We start from the raw sequence: 19,753 nt of genomic DNA, 5'->3' as shown, positions 1-19,753 counted from the left end.
ACGCCCCCTACTGGGGACCTGGCCCGCAACCCAGGCCTGTGGCCTGACTGGGAATAGAACCGGCGACCCTTTGCTTTGCAGGCCTGCGCGCAGTCCACGGAGCCACACCAGCCAGGGCCAAATTCTAGAGGTTGTAAAATGCTCCGGCTCAAACAACCAGGACCTGAGGTGAGACCCCTGGAGGCCGCCCGATGGCGGCGCAGGACGGGGGAGCCCCAGGTTCTCCCTCCTCCTAACCCCACGGCCGTGCCCGTCCTGAGAGCCACGATGAGCGAGTCTCGGCCACCCTGCCAAACAAAGGCCCCGCTGAGCGGCGCACCAGCAGCCCTGGCCCCCCGTGGGGGCCACAGGCTCTGCGTCAGCGGGAAGGTGCGGGCAGGAGGGGGTCGTCCCCCTCTAATAGGTGGGTGCAGCCTTTACCTCGCACAGTGGGAGCCGGCAACGCCGCTTGTCACGGCTGCGCAGGTTGGCCCGGCACGGCCTCATCCCGGCCGGGGTGCAAACCTCGGCTTCCCCCAGGCCTGGCTGGGGGCCGAGGGCGGTGAACGCCACTGCTCGGTGCCTGTCGGTCCGGCAGCACCGCGGACATCACCAGCCTGCACTGCTCTAACACGATCGGGACGTGAGGCCAGGGCGGCTCGGCACGTGTCCGGCGGGGCAAGGCCCGAGTCCAGCCTCCCAGCGACACACCGCGGAAGGCGCCGGGTCGTGTGGCCGAGGCTCGCTAACCTCAAGGTCTCTGCCCAGAGGGAGCCCGGCTTGGTCCAAAATGGGAATCAAATTCTTTGCATGTTCAAGCCATTAAGCGCCTCCTCCACACAGCCTCGTGTTTTCCAAAATGCTGACGCTGCCTTGTAGTCCTGCCGGGAGGGGCAGCGGCCGGCCCCCAGGCTGGAGCCGAGCGGGCGGCTGGGTGGGCGGGGGTGGGGCGCGGCGGCCGGCTGGCCCCCGGGGCTGCATGTGAACTCAGCAGATGGAGTGTTTTTCCCATCACGCGGGGCCGAGCCAACCTGCGGAAAGACAGGCTGCAGGCCTGCGCCGGCGGGAGGCAGCGCGACCGACCCCAGGCGGCCGCGCCCCAGCCGGGCCGTTTTCACCGGAGCCGCAGGGGCGGGGCGGCCGCGGGAAGGCCTCCTGGGTGTGACACCCACCCCGCCCGGTGGTGGTGAGGCCCCCCGGGGCCCGGCACGCCGCGCACGGCCACCCACACCGCACGGGGCCTCCTCGTGGTCACGCTGCGGCCCCCAGGGGCGCGTGCCCGTCTCGGGGGGCCCTGGCCGGGGCAAGCCCAGAAGGGAGCTGAGTGAACCCAAGGGCCCCAGGCCCCTCGGCCAGGCTGGGACACGCCCTCGGGGCCAGGCCAGATTCCCGGCTCATCTCGGGCTCTAGGGCGCGTGTGGGCCCCTGGCCAGCGCCCCAGGAAGGGCACAGGCCCGCTTTGCTCAGTGGCTGGCCCAGCAAGGGGGCTGCACCGGCCGCCTCCCCGGTCCCCCACCTGGAGGACCTCCCTGCGGCAGAGTCAGGGACCTCCGAGTGACCAGCCGAGGGGGCGAGGGACAGGCGCGGGCGGACACGGCCGGCCGGCTGCATGCACGGAAGGACCCCCGGACCCACGGTCGCCGCCCCGCTGCAAGGCCGGCGTGTGGTGCTGTGACCCACACACAGGGCATGTGGCGGCAGGGACACGGCGGCATGTTCTCGTTTTGTCATGTATCTGTACATCGTCTGGATTTTGTGTAGGGCTGACGTCAAAAGGAAGAGTTGCCATTTGCCGAAAATGAAGAGAGGAGAGAGAGACGTTTTCAACGCCGCACTCCCCAGGTCCACGCCGAGGAGCGGGCCGCAGACGGCAGGCGCCCGAGGGCGCACGGCCGGAGGCGGCCGCCCACACACCAAGCCCGTCGGCAGCCCGGGGAAACGGGGTCGCCGACCGACGTCCGCTCCCGGGGGTGTGACAAAGCCGTGCCCGGCATGGCCCACCTGTGACACGGGGTCGGGACACGCGCACAGAATAAGCCCTTCGGGACCCCCCCAGAGGTGTTCCTGACCGTCATCTCTGGGAGTCCAGGGATGGGGGATGTGTTTGCTTTTGTCCTTGTCGAAATTTTCCAATTTTTCTAGCGTTTTGCAGGGTCCCCATCCCCAAGCACAGCCCCCACGCCCCTTCCCAGCCCGCAGGCCCCAGATCCACGCCCGAGGCCCTCGCGCTGGGAGACGCCAGGCCGGTCGCCCATGGTGACCTGGGCCAAGGAGGCGGCGGCCCGCCCAGTGCCAGGCCAGCCATGGGAGCCCCCGGCGTGACCCGGGGTCCGGAGCAGCCCAGGTGCGCACGGCACCTCATTTCTGGAAGCCACCTCTGCTCTGCGACACATGTCCCCTCCAGGCGGGTGTCGCCGGGATCCCCAGCCTCGACCACGACCCGCGGGCCAGGGAGGGCTGCCGGCAGCCCCCCCCCCCCCCCCACTCCGCACCCCCCCCCGGCCCCGGGTCCTACCTTCGCTCATTGTCGTCCAGGTGTGCGAAGAGCACGTTCCGGGAGATGGCCTTGGCCAGCGCCGTCATGGTCTTATAGTCCTTGGGGATGACCTGCGGGGGCCGGCGACAGTCAGGCTCGTGGGTGCCCGGGCGCAGCGGCCCGGCCCTGAGCAGCGGCGACACCGCCCGCGTCGCCCGCACGGCCATCCCGCGCTGCCGGCGGGCAATGGTAAAGAAGACGGCCTGCAAGGTCAATTTAAAAAAGAGAAAAGGAGGAACAGACCGGAACCCGGTGGCCGGAGCCGGCCCGTCCGGGAGCTGGGTCCTGGGGCACCGGCTCTGGGGGACCCAGGCCTCCTGGCAGATGCGGGTGAGCTCCAGACGCCTGGGCTGCTACATCTTTGCTGATTTCATTACCTCACTGTTTTTTAAGGTAGCAGGTGCTTGTTGAAACATTTGAAAACCAAAAAAAGGGACAAGTTGACCTGTTCCTGAGGCCACATGGACCTCCCTGCGCCGGGGAGGAGGGAGGGATGGTGGGGACGGTGCCGGGCTGGGCGGCCAGACCCCGCAGCGGAGCCACCGAGCGGAGGCCGGGCTGAGGGAGAGGCGTCCCCGTGGGAGGCTGGGCTCCACGCTCAGCGGGTCGCTCCCTGCTGATGGAAAGACCTGCGTCTCAAATGCCGCGATTTCTCCCTTGAGAGACCCGAGCAGACCACGGAGGCCACGGCCAGGCCCGCACTGCCCGCTCGGCCGCCCGGGCCCTGCACCAGGCCGGGGGTGGCACCGGGACCCCGGCTACCCGTGCGCGCTGCACACACGGGCTGGAGCGCACCCCCCCGCCCCCACCCTGGCCCGTTCCCTGGGCCCGTGGGGCAGTGACCGCACCGCCCACCCAGGCCCCGGGCCCACCTTCCGGACGTAGGACACGGCGTCCTCCTCCGTGTACACCTCGGCGCTCACGCCCCCGCGGCGGCAGCGGGCCTTCACCACGGGGTTCGGCAGCGTCGGGGAGGCCTCCTCATCGTGCGAGTCGGACTGGGAGGCCGACTTCTGAGCCAGGATCTGCCTGTTCTCCTCCTGGAGGGGGGGGGCCGGAGAGGAGCTGAGGCGCCGCACCACCCAGACACTCCGCGCGCCGGCACGCGGGGAGCCGGGGAGCCCGGGGGCCGGGTGAGAGGAGGCGGGGACGCAGGGCCCCCTCCCCGCGGCCCCCGCCCCGCGCGTCCCTGGCGCGGAGCTCCGTGGGCTTCCCAGCCCCCCTCAGAGTCACCTCCGGCAAGAAGCCTCCCGATCCCCTTCCTCCCACCACCTGGAAAGCGTTTCTGTTCGCAACTTCCTCCGGCTCCAGGCACGGCCGGGAGCTGCAAGCCCTGCTGGAAATGAGCGACGAACGCGAGAGTGGACGAACGACCGAAGACCAGAGACACGCGAGGACTCAGGGGGCGAGAGGCTCGTCCCGAGCGCAGACCCGCGCGGCTGCTGTCAGCTCCTGGCTGTCGCAGCTCGGGGCCACGCCGCGGGGGCCGCAGAGCAGGGAGGCGGTATCACGACGCGGCCACGGCCGCCGCACCGCCCACGTCCCCGTGGGTGGGGCCCCAGGGCTGCCACGGGCCGCAGGCCGGCGCTGAGCGGGCCAGGGCTGAAGGGGTTGCCATCCGGTGGCGCGGCCAGAGGGCGCAGGCGCGGGAGGCGCCCGTGGGCCGCTCCCAAGGGCCTGAGGGTCCGCAGGCGGGGCCGCTGGAAGTGCAGAGATGGCGCCGACAGGGGAGGTGGCCGGGGGCCCCCTGCAGCTGCCAGGGCCACGTCCTGGCCTCCCGGGGGGCCAGCGAGCGGCGCCTGTCCCGGCGCGGGGGCGGCTTTCCACCGTCGGCAGCGCGGGGTCAGTGCGGGCTGGACGCAGGCGGCCCCACACTGCAGGCCCGGGCGGCGGGCAAGCGCTCTTTCCGCGTGGCAGCCCGCCCCCTCCCGCTCTGGGGATTCCAGGGAAGCCTCGGACTCTCTGCGGCCCCCTTCCCGCCTGCGGTTTCCACTCTGAGGGGTCGTCTGAGCGGCAGGATGGTGGGGCCCGGGGTCAGGGTGGCTCTCCGGTCCAAGGAGCCCTCACGACATGCGTGTGGGAACCACGCCTGCAGAAAGCTCAAGGCCGGCGTCAGCCCTGGCCCGGGGCGCATGTCCCTGTCGGTCCCCCGGCCCGGAGTGGCGGTCACTGTCCTCTGACCGCGATTCTCCCACATGTCGGGGAGGGGGGCGGGTGGACGCAGACTTCCAGCTGAGGGAGGAAGTGCCGGGGGCGGGATCGGGGGAGGGGGAGACTGGGGAGCTGAGTGCGCCCCCTCAGAGACCCCGCCGGCTGCTGGGCACGGACACAGCCGCGCTGTCCCTCCTCGGGGGGGTTTCTAGGGGCAGCTGATCACGCGGGCTGAGCACCCGGAGGAGAGGCCGTGCCCGGGAGGCGCCCCTGGGAGGAGGCGTCCGCGCAGCCGCAGACCTGGGTCGACGAGGGGTGACAGTCGCCGGCCCCACCCAGGAGCCAAGGCCTCAGAAAAGCTGTGGCAGGGAAACTGAGGCCCAGGGAGAGAAAGGACGCAGCTGGCGGGCGCGCAGCAGGTGCTCAGTAAACGTGTCGAATGAACGAACTAATGCATAAAACCTTTGGGAGAACCAGTGCTGTTAGACGTCCATAGCCACCCGGAGCCCAGATTCTGTGTTTTGAAACACAGCCGCAGAGAATGGCAAGAGGGCTCAGGAGGTACCTGCACCGGAATGTTCTCTGCAGTGTTGAAGATTTTTAATTCAAGCAGCAACAATAAGAGACTGCTTAGATCAAGTTAGAGGCATCTATATAATAGACTACTCCACACCATGAAATCATGCTTTTACTGACAGTTAGCAATCATACAAATGATCGTTAAAGTTTGGTTTAAAAATCCAAAAAGCAGGATTCCAAAGCATGTGTATGCGTCGTTAAGAGAATGAAAAGACAAGCCACAGACTGGAGAGAATGTTTGCAAAACCCACGTCTAAGAAAGGACTTGTATGCAAAACGTACAAACACCTTAACACTCAACTGTAAGAAAACAAACGGCCCCAATGGAAAACTTGCAGAAGGTCTGGACCGACAGTTCGCCAAGGAAGACGCACAGACGGCAGGTTAGCACGTGAGGAGAGGCTCCCCATCCTCCATCGCCAGGGAAATGCAAACATCGGCACAAGGGACCGCGGCGCACCGTCAGCCTGGCCAGAGCCCAGAGCAGGGCGGCCGCGGAGCCGCGGAGCCGCAGGAGCCGCACTTGCTGCCGGGGTGGGGGGGCGGGGGACATGCGGACGGCGCAGCCCCTCTGGATGGCGGTTTGGCGGTTTCTCAGAAAACTAACAGATTTTTACCGTAAGAGCCACTGATCGCATCCCTTGGTATTTACCCCAAAGGTGTGGAAACTTTAAACCTGTGCACAGATGTTTCCTTCTGCCATATTCATGGTTGCCCGAGTGGGGAAGCGCCCAGAGGCCCTTCAGCAGGTGACGGGCAGACAAACGGCCGTCCAGCCAGCAGTGGACACGCAGTAGCACAGAGAAGAAACGAGCCGTCAGCCACAAGAGGACACGGGAGGGCCTCGCGTGCGCGTGACTCAGCAACGGAAGCAGCGTGACAAGACTGCGGGATTCCACGTACGTGATGTTCTGGGAAAGGCGAATCCGTGGGGACGGGGCGGGTGAGCGGTGCCGGGGGTGGGGGTGGGCACAGAGGGCTGTTCGGGCCGTGACACCGCGCCAGCAAAACGACAGACACGCGTCCTTACAGATGCCAAGGGACCCCGTGGGCTCCGGGGAACGGTGCGGGGACAGGCAAAAGAGCGTGTGCGGCTGTTGGGGACGCGCAACGCAGAGTCCCCTCCTACGTTGTCACTGGTCATCGTGTTGTTTTTCCACGCGAACGACTGCAAACCTGCCTCGGCCCCCTGTGGGCCGCAGGTCGGCTGGTGGTTCCAACAACAGAGGCGGGGACACTTGGGCTCGGGGCTTTCTGCTCCGTTTTTCTGTAGAGCTAAACTTTCCCCGCAAACAGGCGATCACTTTAAAAAGCCCATGCAGCCGGACAGCAGACCCATCACACGTGGGACCGAGGAGAGACGCGGAAGAGTGAACAGAGGCAGCTGCAGGAACCGCGCCGCGTGGAGGGACGGGAGGGGGAGAGAGAGAGAGAGATCTGATGAGACGTAAGCGCGTCTTTGTCCTTCTCTGCATTTTAATGTCCGGGATTTGTGGAACCAACACCTCTTCAGGTGCTCGGTAACTTCCGGAAGCTTTAAGCCTCCTTTGAAGAAACGCCCTGCCTGTCCCTTGGGGGGGCCACGTCTCATCACCTTGAAATGCTTTTACGAGGCCCGAACAGCGGCCGTTTCTCCGGCTCTGAGTTTGAGACCCGGACCCGGACCGAGGTGCCTGGCTGAGCCGCTCGGCACGCGGACACCCGCTGTGTCCTGGACGAGCCGGGGACGCGCCTCGCGCTGGCCCCGCAGATGCGGAGAACGGCAGAGCGGCGGCCGCCTGGGCGACGCGGTTGGGGGACACAGGAAGCTGCGTTTGCACTGAACACGCAGGAACGTAGAGAGTGAGGGGACGGACGGGTGGGCGGGCCGGCGAGAGCGGCGGGCCGGCGCGGGGCCGGCAGCCCGGGGTTCCTTCCCCGCCGCCTTTTCCGTTATTGATGCTGCTGATGAGGTCGTTCTGGGCGTGAAACCAAAGCAGGGATGCTCACAAATCCCGATTTTGGAAGTTTCTGACCGTCCCTGTGCCGGTGGCCCTGCTCGCCCTCTGGGTCTCCGCGGACGGGGCGGAGGAGCTGCGGCACCGCAGGACAGCGCCCGCGGGCAGGCGCTGAGAGGACAGACGGCCCCGACCTGGGACGCGGCTCCCCCAGTGCCCGGGCCACGGGGCTGGGCCTCGGGCCTTGTGCTTCTCTCCTTTCCCGGGACCCAGGGGGCACCGCGTGGTGGCCCGTCCCCCGCCAGGGGCTCTGGGGCCGCGGGGGCAGCGCCCGCAGCCTGCACACGGGCGTTTGCAGGAACCGTGCTCGTGATGCCGGAACCGGGGAGCGGCCGGACGCCCTTCAGCCGGTGAGGGGAAGACAGTCGGCCGTCCCGGCCACGGGGGGACACTGGGCAGCACGGAGAAGAAACGAGCCGGCAGCCACGACAGGGCACAGGGGACCTCGGGCGCGCGTGACTCCGCCGCGGACGCCCGTGTGGCAGGGTTGTGCGCCGGGCGATTCCGCACACGCGACGCTCTGTACGAGGCCAGACGGTGGCGCCAGTGGGCCGACGAGGGGCTGCGGGGGGCGGGGCAGGGGGGCGGGGAGGAGAGGCGGGCGCGCAGGGCCCTCCGCGGCCGGACACCCGGCCTCTCGGCGCGGCCAGGAGGCCCGTGTGCGCGTCCCGTAAAACACAGGACCCGTTTCCCTCTGCACCAGCGACCTCGTTGATCTGCAGGTTTTGAGTGTGTCGGGATCTCCCCCGTGGCAGAACGCGGAGTGTTCTCGGCGGTGTCTTCAATTGATTGGATCGCAATCCACCCCGACGGGTCTGTCGACCGCGAGCGTCGTCCAGAGAGAAACCTCCAGCGCGAAGCTCCGCAAACCGCTTCCGCAGCGTCGAGCAGTCACAGCCCCTCCTCCGGACGCTGCACGAACCGTTTTTTGGGCGTTTTTACCTTTCTCGAAATAATAAAGCATCACACGCCAAAAAGGTTGCATATCTTCTTCCACCTTCACTGTTAAAACGGCTACACAAAAATTCACCAGTTTTGGTAAGTTTTTTCCAAAATGCACGCTGATATGACAGCTGTCACAATACGATCTGACAAAACGGTTTTGAGTGAAGTTGAAGACAACTACCTGCCACTAGAGCCATCGTGCGGCAAAACCCGAACGAACGAAAAATACCATGCGTTTGGCCAACCCAATATATGACACCTTCATGGCCAGTGTGCGACGCCGGGTAGCCACCGAAGCCTGCAGAGCCGTGTGAGGCCAAGAGTGAGCCTAACGCCAGTCAGACAAGAGCCACGCGTCCTCGTTGGTGACAACGGCACCGCATCAGGGCAAAGCGCGAACAACTGGGAGCTTGTGGGAGCTCAGCCTCATACCCTGTTGTTCTGTGACCCTGAAACTGCTGTAAACAGTAGAGTCTGTTAACACTCTTTTAAAAATATCAGTTAGAACAGGAAGTTAAAGAGGGGACAGCGCAGGGGACAGAGGCAACAGCAGCGAGGTCCCTGTGGCCGGTGTCCGGGGGCGTGGGCACCTCCGGGCGCAGGGCACAGTGCCGGCGATGCCGGGCGCCTGGGCCGACGCGGACTAACACGGGCTGGCCGCCGTCAGTGAAAACGGGAGTTTAAAACAGCGACAGAGGGGTACGTGGACAGCCTGCGGGAAGACTCTGTCGGCGAGAACAGTACCTGTTGCCCTTTCATGGATGAGAGCACTCAAGGGCCTCACGAGACGGAGAGATGCCCGAGTCCATGGGTGGGGGCATGCAGCGTCATCAAGCGACCTGCTCCCCCCAGGCGGATCCATACGAGCGCCGTGCCCCGGTCACAACCCACGAGGGCCATGCAGCCGCGCCCCCGGGCCTCTGGCGCGAGCCTGGGGCAACGAAAAGAGCAGGCAAGGCAGCTGCGGAAAAGGACAACGGGAGACACGCGCGGACCTCGCCTCCCGCTGAGGGCGCAGCCGCCCAGCGCGACGTCACCGAAGGGCAAGGTCCCCGCGCGGAACAGGAAGGCCGGACCCAGACCCGCAGCCGTGTGGCCAGCCCCAGTTCGGCGGACGAGCCGGGCCTCAGGGGCCGCTCCGGAAGGGGCTGTCGGAGCCGGCGGATGGGCGGACGGGCGGGGGCGGCGATGGCAGGTCACTGCCGACAAGGACCTGGCGCCCCGCACCTGCGGGTCTCCTCAAGCTCCACGGTGAGAAAACGGCCCGGCCCGGCCGGCGTGGCTCAGGGGACTGAGCGCCGGCCTGGGAACCAGAGGGCCGCTGGTTCGGCTCCCAGTCGGGGCGCCGTCCTGGGCTGCGGGCCAGGTCCCCGGGTGAGGGGCGCGCGAGAGGCAATGTATCTCTGCGTTTCTGCGTTTCTCTCTTTCTCCCTTCCTTCCCCTCTCTCTAAAAATAAATAAATACATTTTTTAAAAAAGAAAACAACCTAATGAAAATGGACCAAAGACATGGACAGACGCTCCTCCAAAGAAGATATGCCAACAGCAAATAAGTACATGAACAGACACCTGCTCAACCTCAGCGGTGGTTAGAAGACACGGGGAGGGCCCCACGCGGCCGTCGTAGAAAACGCTGCGGGCGAGGACCTGGGAACGCTGCGGGGGGCGCCCAGCCGGGAAACCGCGGCTCCCACGCCCGACCCAGCGCCGCCCGCGGGCACCGGCACGCGGCCTGTCCTCTTTGCAGCCATTCCCTCTGCATGAAGGTGTCCGCAAAAGAACAGCTGGCAGCCGTCAAACACGGGCAACGGAGGGAAAGCAAAAATTACGACCGGCCCACGGGAGGGAAGATTCTGTGGCCACAAGATGCCATAAAAGTGCTATTAAATGGATGCAGAGCTCTGTGAATGCCACCAAAATGGACACTTAAAAGCAGTCAACGTGGTGCTTTTTGTGTTATGTATATGTTACCGCAATAAAAATGGCACTGTGAAGAAAAATAAAAAATGCACGCAAGCTAAAATTATCCACATCCCGGGGAGGGGGGGGCGGTGATGCGAAGCAGGAAGTCCTCAGGAGCACGCGGTGCTGGACACGGGAGGGCAGTGGGCGTTGCAGCGGCGTGGTCTTCCCCACAGCATCTGCATCCACCAGTAGAAGGGAGACGGCGTTACCATCGCACGCCCCCCCCCCCGGGAAGGTCACGCCCAGGGCTGTGTGTGCCGGAGGCTCACGGAACACGGTACCCCTGTGAGTCTCCGCCTGGGAGCCGCTGGCCCGGGACGACGCCCGCACTCACCGAGGCCTGCGCGCCCGGCGCCGCGCTCCGCCGGCCAGGGCAGCGCCCTGCTGGCTGGGCCATCCCGCTGGTCTGTGTGGCCGGCCGCGCCCTCCCGGCGGCGGCCCCCACGCGCTTTCCTGCCTGCAAGCCGGCTTCCGGCCCTGCTGCCCCGGCCCTGCATCCAGCCTCCGGGAGGAGGGAGCATTTCCTGGCCCCTTATCAGTGCACAGCGGCGGGCGGAGCCCCCACAGCGGGGGACTCCAGGGCCCTTCGGGTTGAGGGTCGCAGGTCCTCGGAGAGCCCACCGCAGACCAGATGCACCCAGCAGTCAGAGCACACGGAGGATTTCAGAGACGCCACCACAATCCCCCCAGGCCTGTGCCTCTTACAGAAGAGACACAGCAGCCCCTGGCCTTTCCCCGACGCACGATGAGGCCACACGTTTTCTCCGGCTCAGGGGCTACGGCCGCGTCACCTCTGCCCGGTCCCGCTGCTCCCGGAGCAGCGGCCGCACTCAGTGTAACCCTCCTGCACCCACTGCCCAGGCTTGGGGGGCGGCGGTCAGGGTGGAACTGTGTCCCCGGAGCAGACCTGGGTGGGGTCCCGGCCCCCAGCCCCGCAGCGCCTGAGCCCGCCGTGTTCGGAGCCGGGGTCTTGACATCGGACTGGAGGTAACGTGAGGTCATCAGGGGCCCTAATCCAGGGCACCCGCGTGCCTGGAAGGGACCCGTGATGCAGGCAGAGTCAGACGCGCGATGCCTCTGGGAGCCCGAGACACTGGGGGGGGGCGCAAACCACGCGCCGCGCGGGACGGGCCTGCAGGGACCCACGGTGCCGCCGTGGCCTCCGGCGCCGAGGGCGCTTCTGCTGTGGAATCTCCCCGCCTCCCCGCAGCCCCCACGTCTGTGCAGCTTGTGGACACAGGCCCCACAAACCCGCCCAGTCACCACGGCAACCAAGACCCAGGAAACGCGGCCTCAGGTTTTTCCTCCAGTGGAACAGCGGGAAGGGTTGGGTTTAGAACAAGACCGGAAACTTCCTCCTCCCCAAGCTGTGCACAGGCCGCCCCCAGGCAGGGAGGACCGCCGTCCAGGGCCAGCGCAGCCGCCCGCTGCCCCCGCACCGACCTCCGCCCGGGGCCCAAGCCCACGGCCTCCCGACGGCAGCCACCTGCGCATCCAAAGCTGAACTCTTCACTTTCCCGTCCGGCCCTGCCTCTTCCCACCTCCATTCTTGGCAGGCAGCACCCCGTTCACTTGGGGGCCCGGACCCCACCCCAGGACGCGCGTCCCAGGCGCCTCCCCTCACCCACACCCAGGCCCCACCGAGGCCGGCCGCGTCCCCACCAGAGCACTGGCCGCCTGGCCTGGCATCTCCGCCCCCGTGGGCCACACCGACCCGGGAACGACCGGAACTGCAACCGCCCCGGGCGCACGGCCCCCCCGGTGAGCACCTCCGCTCAGGTCTGGCCTGGACCCGGCGTGGCCTCATGCCGGGCGCCCGGCCCTGGATGGCTGGGCCGTCACAGCCCGGGAGACGCGTCCCATGACGGGGCCACCTGCAACACGCCAAGCTGAGTAGCTCCAGTTCCGACCGAGCTACGGTTTGAGAAGCTCACCGACAGCCCCCGCTGGTGAGGCTCCGAGGGCTGGGCGTCGTCCTGCAAACCCAAAGGTCGCCAGTTCAAGCCCCGGTCAGGGAACAGGCCTGGGCCAGTAGGGGGCGCACGAGAGGCAACCGATGGGTGCCTCTCCCACACGTCGCTATTTCTCTCCCTTTCTTCCCTCTAAGAATAAATAAAACCTTTTTTTAAAAAAGAGAGAAGCTCAAAGACATACCTGCTTGATGCTCCCTCCTCAAGCGTGTGGGAGCTGGCGACCCCCACACCCCGTCCTCTGTGCCATAACTCCTCCTAAAGGGACCTCGGAAGCCACCTCCGTGGGCCAAGGCCACAGGACCGTTTCCATCTGTCCATCAGAGAACGGACTTTTAAACTAAAGCAGCCACAGCTGGCTCGGCCGAAGCACCATGGGCGAGCAGTCCAGGAGCCCTGGCCCTCCCGGTTCTGAAAAGCCGCACCGAACGAACGAAACGGTGTGCGGGAAACCTGGTGTACAAACGTCAGTGTGGCGTTATTTTTAATCTTAAAATAACCCTGAAACAGCCGGAAGGTCCAAGCGTGAGGGAGACACGGAGAGAGGGCCGGGCGCCGGTGCGGTGCCTGAGTGAAGCCCACGGGAAGGCGTAACGAACAGGGAACGCAGCCGCGACCGGCGCCGGCGGCCCCGCGGCAGCAGGGGCCGCAGGCGGGAGTCACCCTTCCTTCTCCTTCTGCACCTTCGAAGTTGTCCTTGAAAGGCACGCGTTGCTCTAAAGTGTTTTTTAACAGATTGCTTTAAAGGGAAGGATCTGCCCCGGCTGGTGTGGCTCAGTGGACTGGGCGCCGGCCTGCGAACCAAAGGGTTGCGGGTTCAACTCCCAGTCGGGCACAGGCCGGGGGTGGGGCCAGGCCCCCAGTAGGGGGCGCGCGAGAGGCAACCACACACGGATGTTTCTCTCCTCTCTCCCTCCCTTCTCCTCTCTCTGAAAATAAATAAAAAGTAAAATCTTTTTTTAAAAATTTTAAAAAGGGGAAGAAATAAACCTGTTCCTGTGGGTCAGGGCTCCCCCGAGCAAAGGGGAACAGCATGGGCGGGCTCAGGGTCGCAGAGGGGCTTAGAGCAGCCCCGGGCCTGGACTGGACTCCAGCCCGTCCCTACGGGACAGGGACAGGGACAGGGACAGGGACAGGGACAGCTACGTGGTGACGGGAGGGCCACGGGGAGGAACCTGAGGCGGCTCCCAGGGAGCTCAGGGTGGCGAGCCACGCGAGGGGCTGGCAGGGCGTCTGTCCCTGGCCTGCTCCCGGCCGGCCCTCCCGCGTGGACCGGGGGGCGTCTCCCTCCTCAGAGGCGGGGCGCAGGCCTGTCCCCCGCAGGGGGCACGCGTCCGAGGGGCACCTCCCCACCCGCGTCTGCGGCAGCCCAGGGAGGCAGGGTGACAGGCCTGCGCCCCACAGCACACTCGGTCAGAGCCGCTTTCTTCTCCCCCAAGTGCCGCCAGCATCTGTACCGGACCGGTCCCCACCTCCGTCCCTTGCGGTGAAACTGTCAGTGAGCCCCATGAGCCCTCATCCCAGCGCGGTGTCCCCCACATTGAAACACGGCCAAGGGGACGTCCCGAACAGAGGACGCGGGCGCAGGGGCGGGGCTCTGTGGCCGGGAGACCCAGGGGTCAGCCCCAGGAGGCCACCCTCGTGGGCAGGCCTCACGGCCCGAGAGCGGCAGGCGGGGAGGAGCGCGGGGGCCCACTGACCTTCTCCAGCTTCTCGAAGTGCTCGCGCAGGAACCGCATGGGGCGCTCGGGCTTGGAGACGCACAGGTGCACGATGCAGTCCTTGAGCACCTGCTGGATGCCGTGCTTCTGCACGTAGAGCTCGCAGCCCCGCAGGCTCTCGTCCTCCTCCAGCGGGTGGGCCGGCGGTGCGGCCATGGCGCCGGCGCCCTGCTTCCTGCCCGGGAGGACACGCCCGCCTCAGCGCGCGGCGCCGCGGGGGCCCCGACCTGGACGCACACGCCTGACCCGTGTGTCACAGGCTGGTCCGCATGGCCAAGCCCGATGGCCAGCGGATGCGGTGCAAGCGCTTCGTTCTGCTCTCGTCAGAGATCTGGCTGCGCTGTTGCCAGGGGGCGAACCCTCACTCCCAGGGAGGTCCCCGTGGGGACGGAGGGGCCCCGCATCTCGTGAGGGGCCGAGAGCACCCCCGAGGGTCGGCCGCGGCCCGGGCCCACCTGTGCCCACCGCTCCCCTTTTTAAAGCTGTGTGAAAGGTGAGCAGGGCCCACCGGGGTGAGACCTCAGGGCACCAGGGAGGTGGAGGGGCCTGTCACAGGGCTGGGGGCGGGGCGCTTATCCGAAAGAGAGAAAGGAAAACGGCCAACCCCGCTGAGCGCTTCTGGAAGGAGGGTGCCTGAGAACAAAGGCCGCCGTCCTCAGCCCCGCGGCTCCAGCCTCGGCCGCGGTGACCAGCCCGCAGCCCGCCCCGGGCCCACATCTCCTCTCCGGAGCCCCCCGGCCCCGCACCGGTGCCTCCTCCCCAGGGTCTCTGAGCCCCCTCGCCCGACCTCCGCCCCCTCCCAGGCACCGCAGACCCGGGTCCAGCCATGGGGGCGGGGTCTCCCCAAAGACCCGCATTTCCCGGAGCCTCCCAGGCAGCCGGGGCCCAGCTCCAGACAGGCCGGGGATCTGGCGCACCCCCCACCCCAGACCCGCGTACCTGGCTGCGCTGCGCCCGGGGCTGGAGGCGGCTGCGCGGGGACGCGGGGACGCGGGGAGGGCGAGCAGTCCCGCACTGCAGCGGCACCGCCTTCCGCCCGCCCCTCGCGCCCGTTCCCCCACCCCCAGCACCGACGCCCCGCCACCCCTCCCCCCCAGGTCTGTCTCCCACACTCTGGCTTCCCCTTCCTCCCCAAGGACCAGCCTCCCCCCACCCCGCCCGCCGCTTGGCTTTCAGGGGGCGCATTACATGGAGCCTGGCCAGACCCCCAGAGCCAGGGGCAGCCAGGCCAGGCCAGCACCCAGCCCCCTCCACGGGCAACCCTGCAGCCCGGGCCGGGAGCTGATAGCAGGGCCGGCTGCTCCACCTGCATCTCGTCCGCTGGGCAGTAGCACCGGGTCCCCAGGTCTGTCTCCTGCTCAGAAGGGGCGCGGGGGCGCGGCCGCTCCAGGGCTGGGCCAGCTGACCCCCTTTTCTGCACCCAGCTGGCCCGGCTGGAGATCGCAGGGTCGCCCCGACCTCTCCCCACCACCCCCAGGGTGCAGGGCGTCCGGGAGGCCTGGGAGCCCCCGGGGGCCCCGTAACCCCAGGCCCAGGGGCTGCAGGAAAGGGCACCGCTCGTGTTCCGCTGTTGCCGACGTCGTGTGTCGTCCCCATCCCTCCAGGACCGTGGCAGGGACTTCCCGTCCGTCAGCCGGGGGTCCCCCCATCTCCCCCAGAGCAGTCTGAACACCGGGAGGGGGCAGGGGCCCGGGCCCTGAAGGGGTGGCGTCTGCTCCCCTCCACCTGCTGACCCCGCTCACCTGTCCACACCCGCCTCCCGCGCACACTCACCTGTCCCCGCTCACCTGTCACACTGCTAACCGCAGCCTGCCCCTTCCTGCCTGCGTGAGGGCGAAGGCACAGGCCCCGCTCAGGTGGGCAAACCGGGAGCTCCCGGCTGCGCCCCAGCCCTGCCCCCAGGAGCCTGCCAGCTGGTCCTGGCCACGCCCCCAGTCAGCTCCCAGCAGTGGCTGTCTCACCTCGTTCCCCTTGCCCCCCCCGCCCCCCGCCCGCCCTTACTTCGCCCCTCCAGGGTGGCTTGGAAGGACGACAGAAAAGGGCCCTTTCACCGACGGACTTTGGGGGCAGGCGCTCCAGGGCTGGCCTTTGCTCCCAGGACTCAGTTGCCCCTGACAAGCCTTCCACGTGTTCTGTTGCCCCTGCAGGCTCGGGGCGGGGGGGGGAAGCCAGGGTCACGTCCAGCCGGCTCTGGGGCTGGGCTCCCACCGTGTCACACAGCGAGCGCTGGGCCGTGTCCTCGGCTGGTGTTTCCCTTTTTGTAACTGAGAAGCATCCATGTCCACAGGCCCCTGATGTGCAACCCCCCCCACACACACACGGACAAGCCCACGAAACGGCGTTGGCAACGGCAGGCACGGGGTCAGTAAGGAAGCCGATGGGGCCACCGAGGCCAGTGCCCTTCGGCGAGGACGACAGGGGTCGCCCGGCCATCCCTCGCAGCCGCGTGCGCCTCAACGCTGTGTGCCCCGCGCGGCCGCGGTCGCCACCTGGCAAGTCCCGCTTTCCCACCCACCAGGCCCCTGCGCTGAGACACGCCATCAGCGCAGGCGTCCGGGACCCGCCCTGAGTGAGCGAAGGCCCCGCCCGCAGGGGGGGCCCACCACGTGCTCGCCCCGTGGCCGCCCCGAGGCTGGGTGTCCCGACCTCGCCCGCCCTCCGGTGAGGCCCGCCGACCGGGCCCTGCGAAGACGCCACTGCCAAGCCCGCCTGTCCCCGACTGCGGCCCACGCCCGAGACGCAGCGTGACCCTCGCGGCCGCGGCCACACTGGCCCTCCCGCGGCAGCGCCCTCCGGGGGCCACACCCTGAGCTCCCCGCGCGGGCGCCGCACACAAGGCCGTGTGCTCGGCCTCCGTCTCCCAGGCATGGGGGTGCGTGTCCTGCTCTCCATTCACTGCGCGCGGCCCAGGGGCCGGAAGCCGCGTTCCTGGGGCACAGACAGGGAGGCTGTGCGTGGGCGCATCCAGACTCTGGAGGGGCCCTGGGGCGCCCTGGACCAGGCACGGGAGCCCCTGCCCGGGGGGGCGGAGGGGTCGGCTCACGGCCACGCGCGGCCCCTCCCGTGGATACCAACCACCACCAGGCAGAGGGACAGAGGCCGGCGAACCTCAGCTGGAGCTGACAGGTGAGGACGGGAGCTGAGGGGCTGAGGACGGGGCCCGGCCCGGGGTAGGAGCCCAGCGACCGCACGGAGCGTTGGCGGCGTTGGCGGCATCTGAGGGTCGGGAAGTGGGTGGGGATGCGGGGGGCAGGTGCCGGGCCCTCGCCGCCTGAGCATGTGAGTCCCCGGACTGGCCTTAGAACAGGTGCTGTGCCAAAGCGGCGGTGACGAGGTCCGATCAGTTTTACCAAAGCACTGACGAGGGCAGGCCGGCGGGACTGCCAGCACAGGGCACGTGCGCGTTCACACGGTTGACGCGGGTTTTCTGGGTTGGCCTCCATCCCAGCCCGTCCGCTCCCCCCAAACTTTGCCGGGCGGCCGGTCGCCCACAGCCCGGCCAAAGCGGCGGGTCGGACCCGGGCTTTCGCTCACCTGACAACTGAAAACGCGGGCCAGTGTGCAGTTTCACCTGCACTGGTCTCCTTCTGAGGGAAGTTGGGTATCTTCGTGCTGAGGAACTTAGCCCTTCGTGGTGTGTATTACAGACGTATTTTGTCTTTTGATTGTACTTTTCAACACAGAAAATTTTCACTGTTATGTATTGAAAAATATCCATTTTTTACATGTGTGGTCCCTGGATTTTGTGTCATGCTTAGAAAGGCAGCCTCTGCCTCAAGACTGAACTATTTCCCCAACTTTCCTTCTATGGCTTTTATAGTTTCAATTTTTGTATTTCAACCTTGATTCATCCGAACCTTGTCTGTATAGTGACACAGGGATTCAACTGAACTTCTCCCTGGTTGTTTTTTCAGTCCTCACCAAACTGTTTGCTGAGTTACTGTTTCCCTCTCTGAGGCTGCGTTGGCCTGAAAGAGTGTCCCTGTACACATCAGGGTTTATTCCTGGACTCTTTTTTCTGATCTTTTAATGTTTGTTCACTCATAATATTTTATTTTTTTTAAATTTTTGATTAGAGACTTGGGAAAGGAGGGAGAGGGAGAGAAGCATCAATGGGAGAAACACCGACTGGTTTCCTCTCGCGCCCCCCACGGGGGACCTGGCCCGCAGCCCAGGCCTGCGCCCTGAGCGGAATCAAACCGGCGCCCTCTCGCTTTGCAGGGTGACGCCGCACCGGCCAGGGCTCATTCTTTTGCCTTTATAACACCGTTTTGTACATGGCGTTCCTCTGCACCGCCTGCTCCCCCCCACCCCCGTCTCAGCCCCCTCCGGCTGCTGTAGCAGAGCCGCCGCCGCCGGGGGCTTACGCGCGGCAGGCGCCTCTGCCTTACAGATTGGAGGCTGGAGTCGGAGGTGAAGGTGCCGGTCTGGCGAGCCTCCTCGCTGTGTCCTCAGGCAGCGGAAGGGACGAGGGAGCTCCCTGGGGTCTTTTATAAGGACACTAATCCCACTCATGAGGGCCCCACCCACAACCTGATCACCCCAAAGCCCCCTCCCAGCACCATCCCACTGCGGGTAGGATGTCCCGCGGGAACGTGAGCCCTTGCACCCGCCCAGCCTTACAGCTGGGCCGCTTTTCCTCGAACCCCCCATGAGTTACTCATCGACTGCTGCCTGACAGATTCCCGCAGACGTACTGACTTAAATCCACACACCCAGGCTCTCCCCACGTCCGTGGGTCCGGGGTCCAGGCGCACCTCACCCGGGTCCTCTGGGGGCCCCAGCGGTGCCAGGCGGGGCTGAGAGCGCCTGCTTCTGAGCACCCCGATTTCTTGGTGGCCGCGGTGTGGGGGGGGCACGTCCCCCAAACCCTCGCCTGGGTAATGCTTCATTATATCCGACTTTGACACTTTGTGGCCAACTTCGTGTGAAATCTCGTGTCCCAGGCCCTCAGCAAAGAGCCCCGAGGTGGAAGGCGGCCGAGGAGGAGCCGTCCCGCCGAAGTCCTGGGGCGCTTCCCACGGACTGCCCCTCCCCAGGGCCTCCAGGGCTGCGTCCCTCAGACCCCGCCTTCAGCGCCTCCCCAGGAGCCTGCCCCAGGGGGGCGCAAGTGCATCTACCCACGTCCTGCCCAGCCCCAGAAGGCGTGGCGGCACCTGCTTTGACGCACCGCTGTTCCGGGGCTGCACGCACCTCCCATGGAGGTTTGTTGGATGGAATAATGAAAGTCAAGCACGTGTTACTTGCTAAAATCAGTTTATTACACTTGTTGAAATGACACACTTGATAAGACAGTAACCAGGACACTGTACAATGACCCGGAATAGGACAGGCATCACCCCTTCTCGCTCACGCTCGGCGGCTCCTGAAACTCCCCGGGAGGAGGGGGCACCCGCCGGCCCTGCCGTCCAGGTGGTGCTCCCCAGGATCTGACCTCTCCCACTCAGCAACAGCTCTGGCAACCAGAACTCCCGGAAATTTACCTTCCCGCCACCCGGGACGCCTGAAGTCCCAGATGGAGGTGTCGGTGGGTCCCTCTGAGGGTCGCTGTCAGGGAGTCGGCTCCAGGCCTCCGTCCTCACGTTTGCGGGGTGCTCTCCCAGCCCGTGTGTCTGCCCCCGATGTCCCCTCTTGATAAGGACACTGGTGCCACTGCATTAGGGCCCGTCCTCGTCGGAACCTGCAGGTCTCTGCCAAGGCCCATCTCTCACTGGGGCCTCCGACGTCCTGGGGGTCGGGACTCCGAGAGATGGGCGCTTTGGGGAACACTATTGAGCCCCTGACGCTCCCAGCGCAGGGGAGCTCGTCACGGCCCCTCGCCCGGTGAGGCCTGCAGGCAGGCCCGTTTCTACGGCCCGTCTCAGACCGCGTGTGGCCCCACGCCCGCGGAGGAAAGCAAGCGTGGCGCGG

At 66.5% G+C, this 19,753-nt stretch overlaps 1 protein-coding gene across 1 annotated transcript in view; it reads right to left on the bottom strand.

The window, feature by feature from the left end:
* Positions 1 to 13,999, bottom strand: part of PRKAR1B (protein kinase cAMP-dependent type I regulatory subunit beta) — a 39,364-nt gene extending 25,365 nt beyond the window's left edge. Inside the window, exons 1-3 of the mRNA XM_054566536.1 lie at positions 13,823 to 13,999; positions 3,388 to 3,555; positions 2,495 to 2,586 (exon numbers count right to left, since the gene is read on the bottom strand). Of these exons, the coding sequence (XP_054422511.1) occupies positions 2,495 to 2,586; positions 3,388 to 3,555; positions 13,823 to 13,999 (437 nt within the window). The remainder of the gene's footprint in view (positions 1 to 2,494; positions 2,587 to 3,387; positions 3,556 to 13,822) is intronic.
* Between the last annotated feature and the right edge of the window lie 5,754 nt (positions 14,000 to 19,753).

Source organism: Pteronotus mesoamericanus, unplaced genomic scaffold, assembly GCF_021234165.1.
Source record: "Pteronotus mesoamericanus isolate MK-2021 breed Mesoamerican mustached bat unplaced genomic scaffold, CSHL_Meso_final contig_1, whole genome shotgun sequence".
Classification (NCBI taxonomy): domain Eukaryota; kingdom Metazoa; phylum Chordata; class Mammalia; order Chiroptera; family Mormoopidae; genus Pteronotus; species Pteronotus mesoamericanus.
This window is presented reverse-complemented; position numbering and strand designations above follow the sequence as displayed.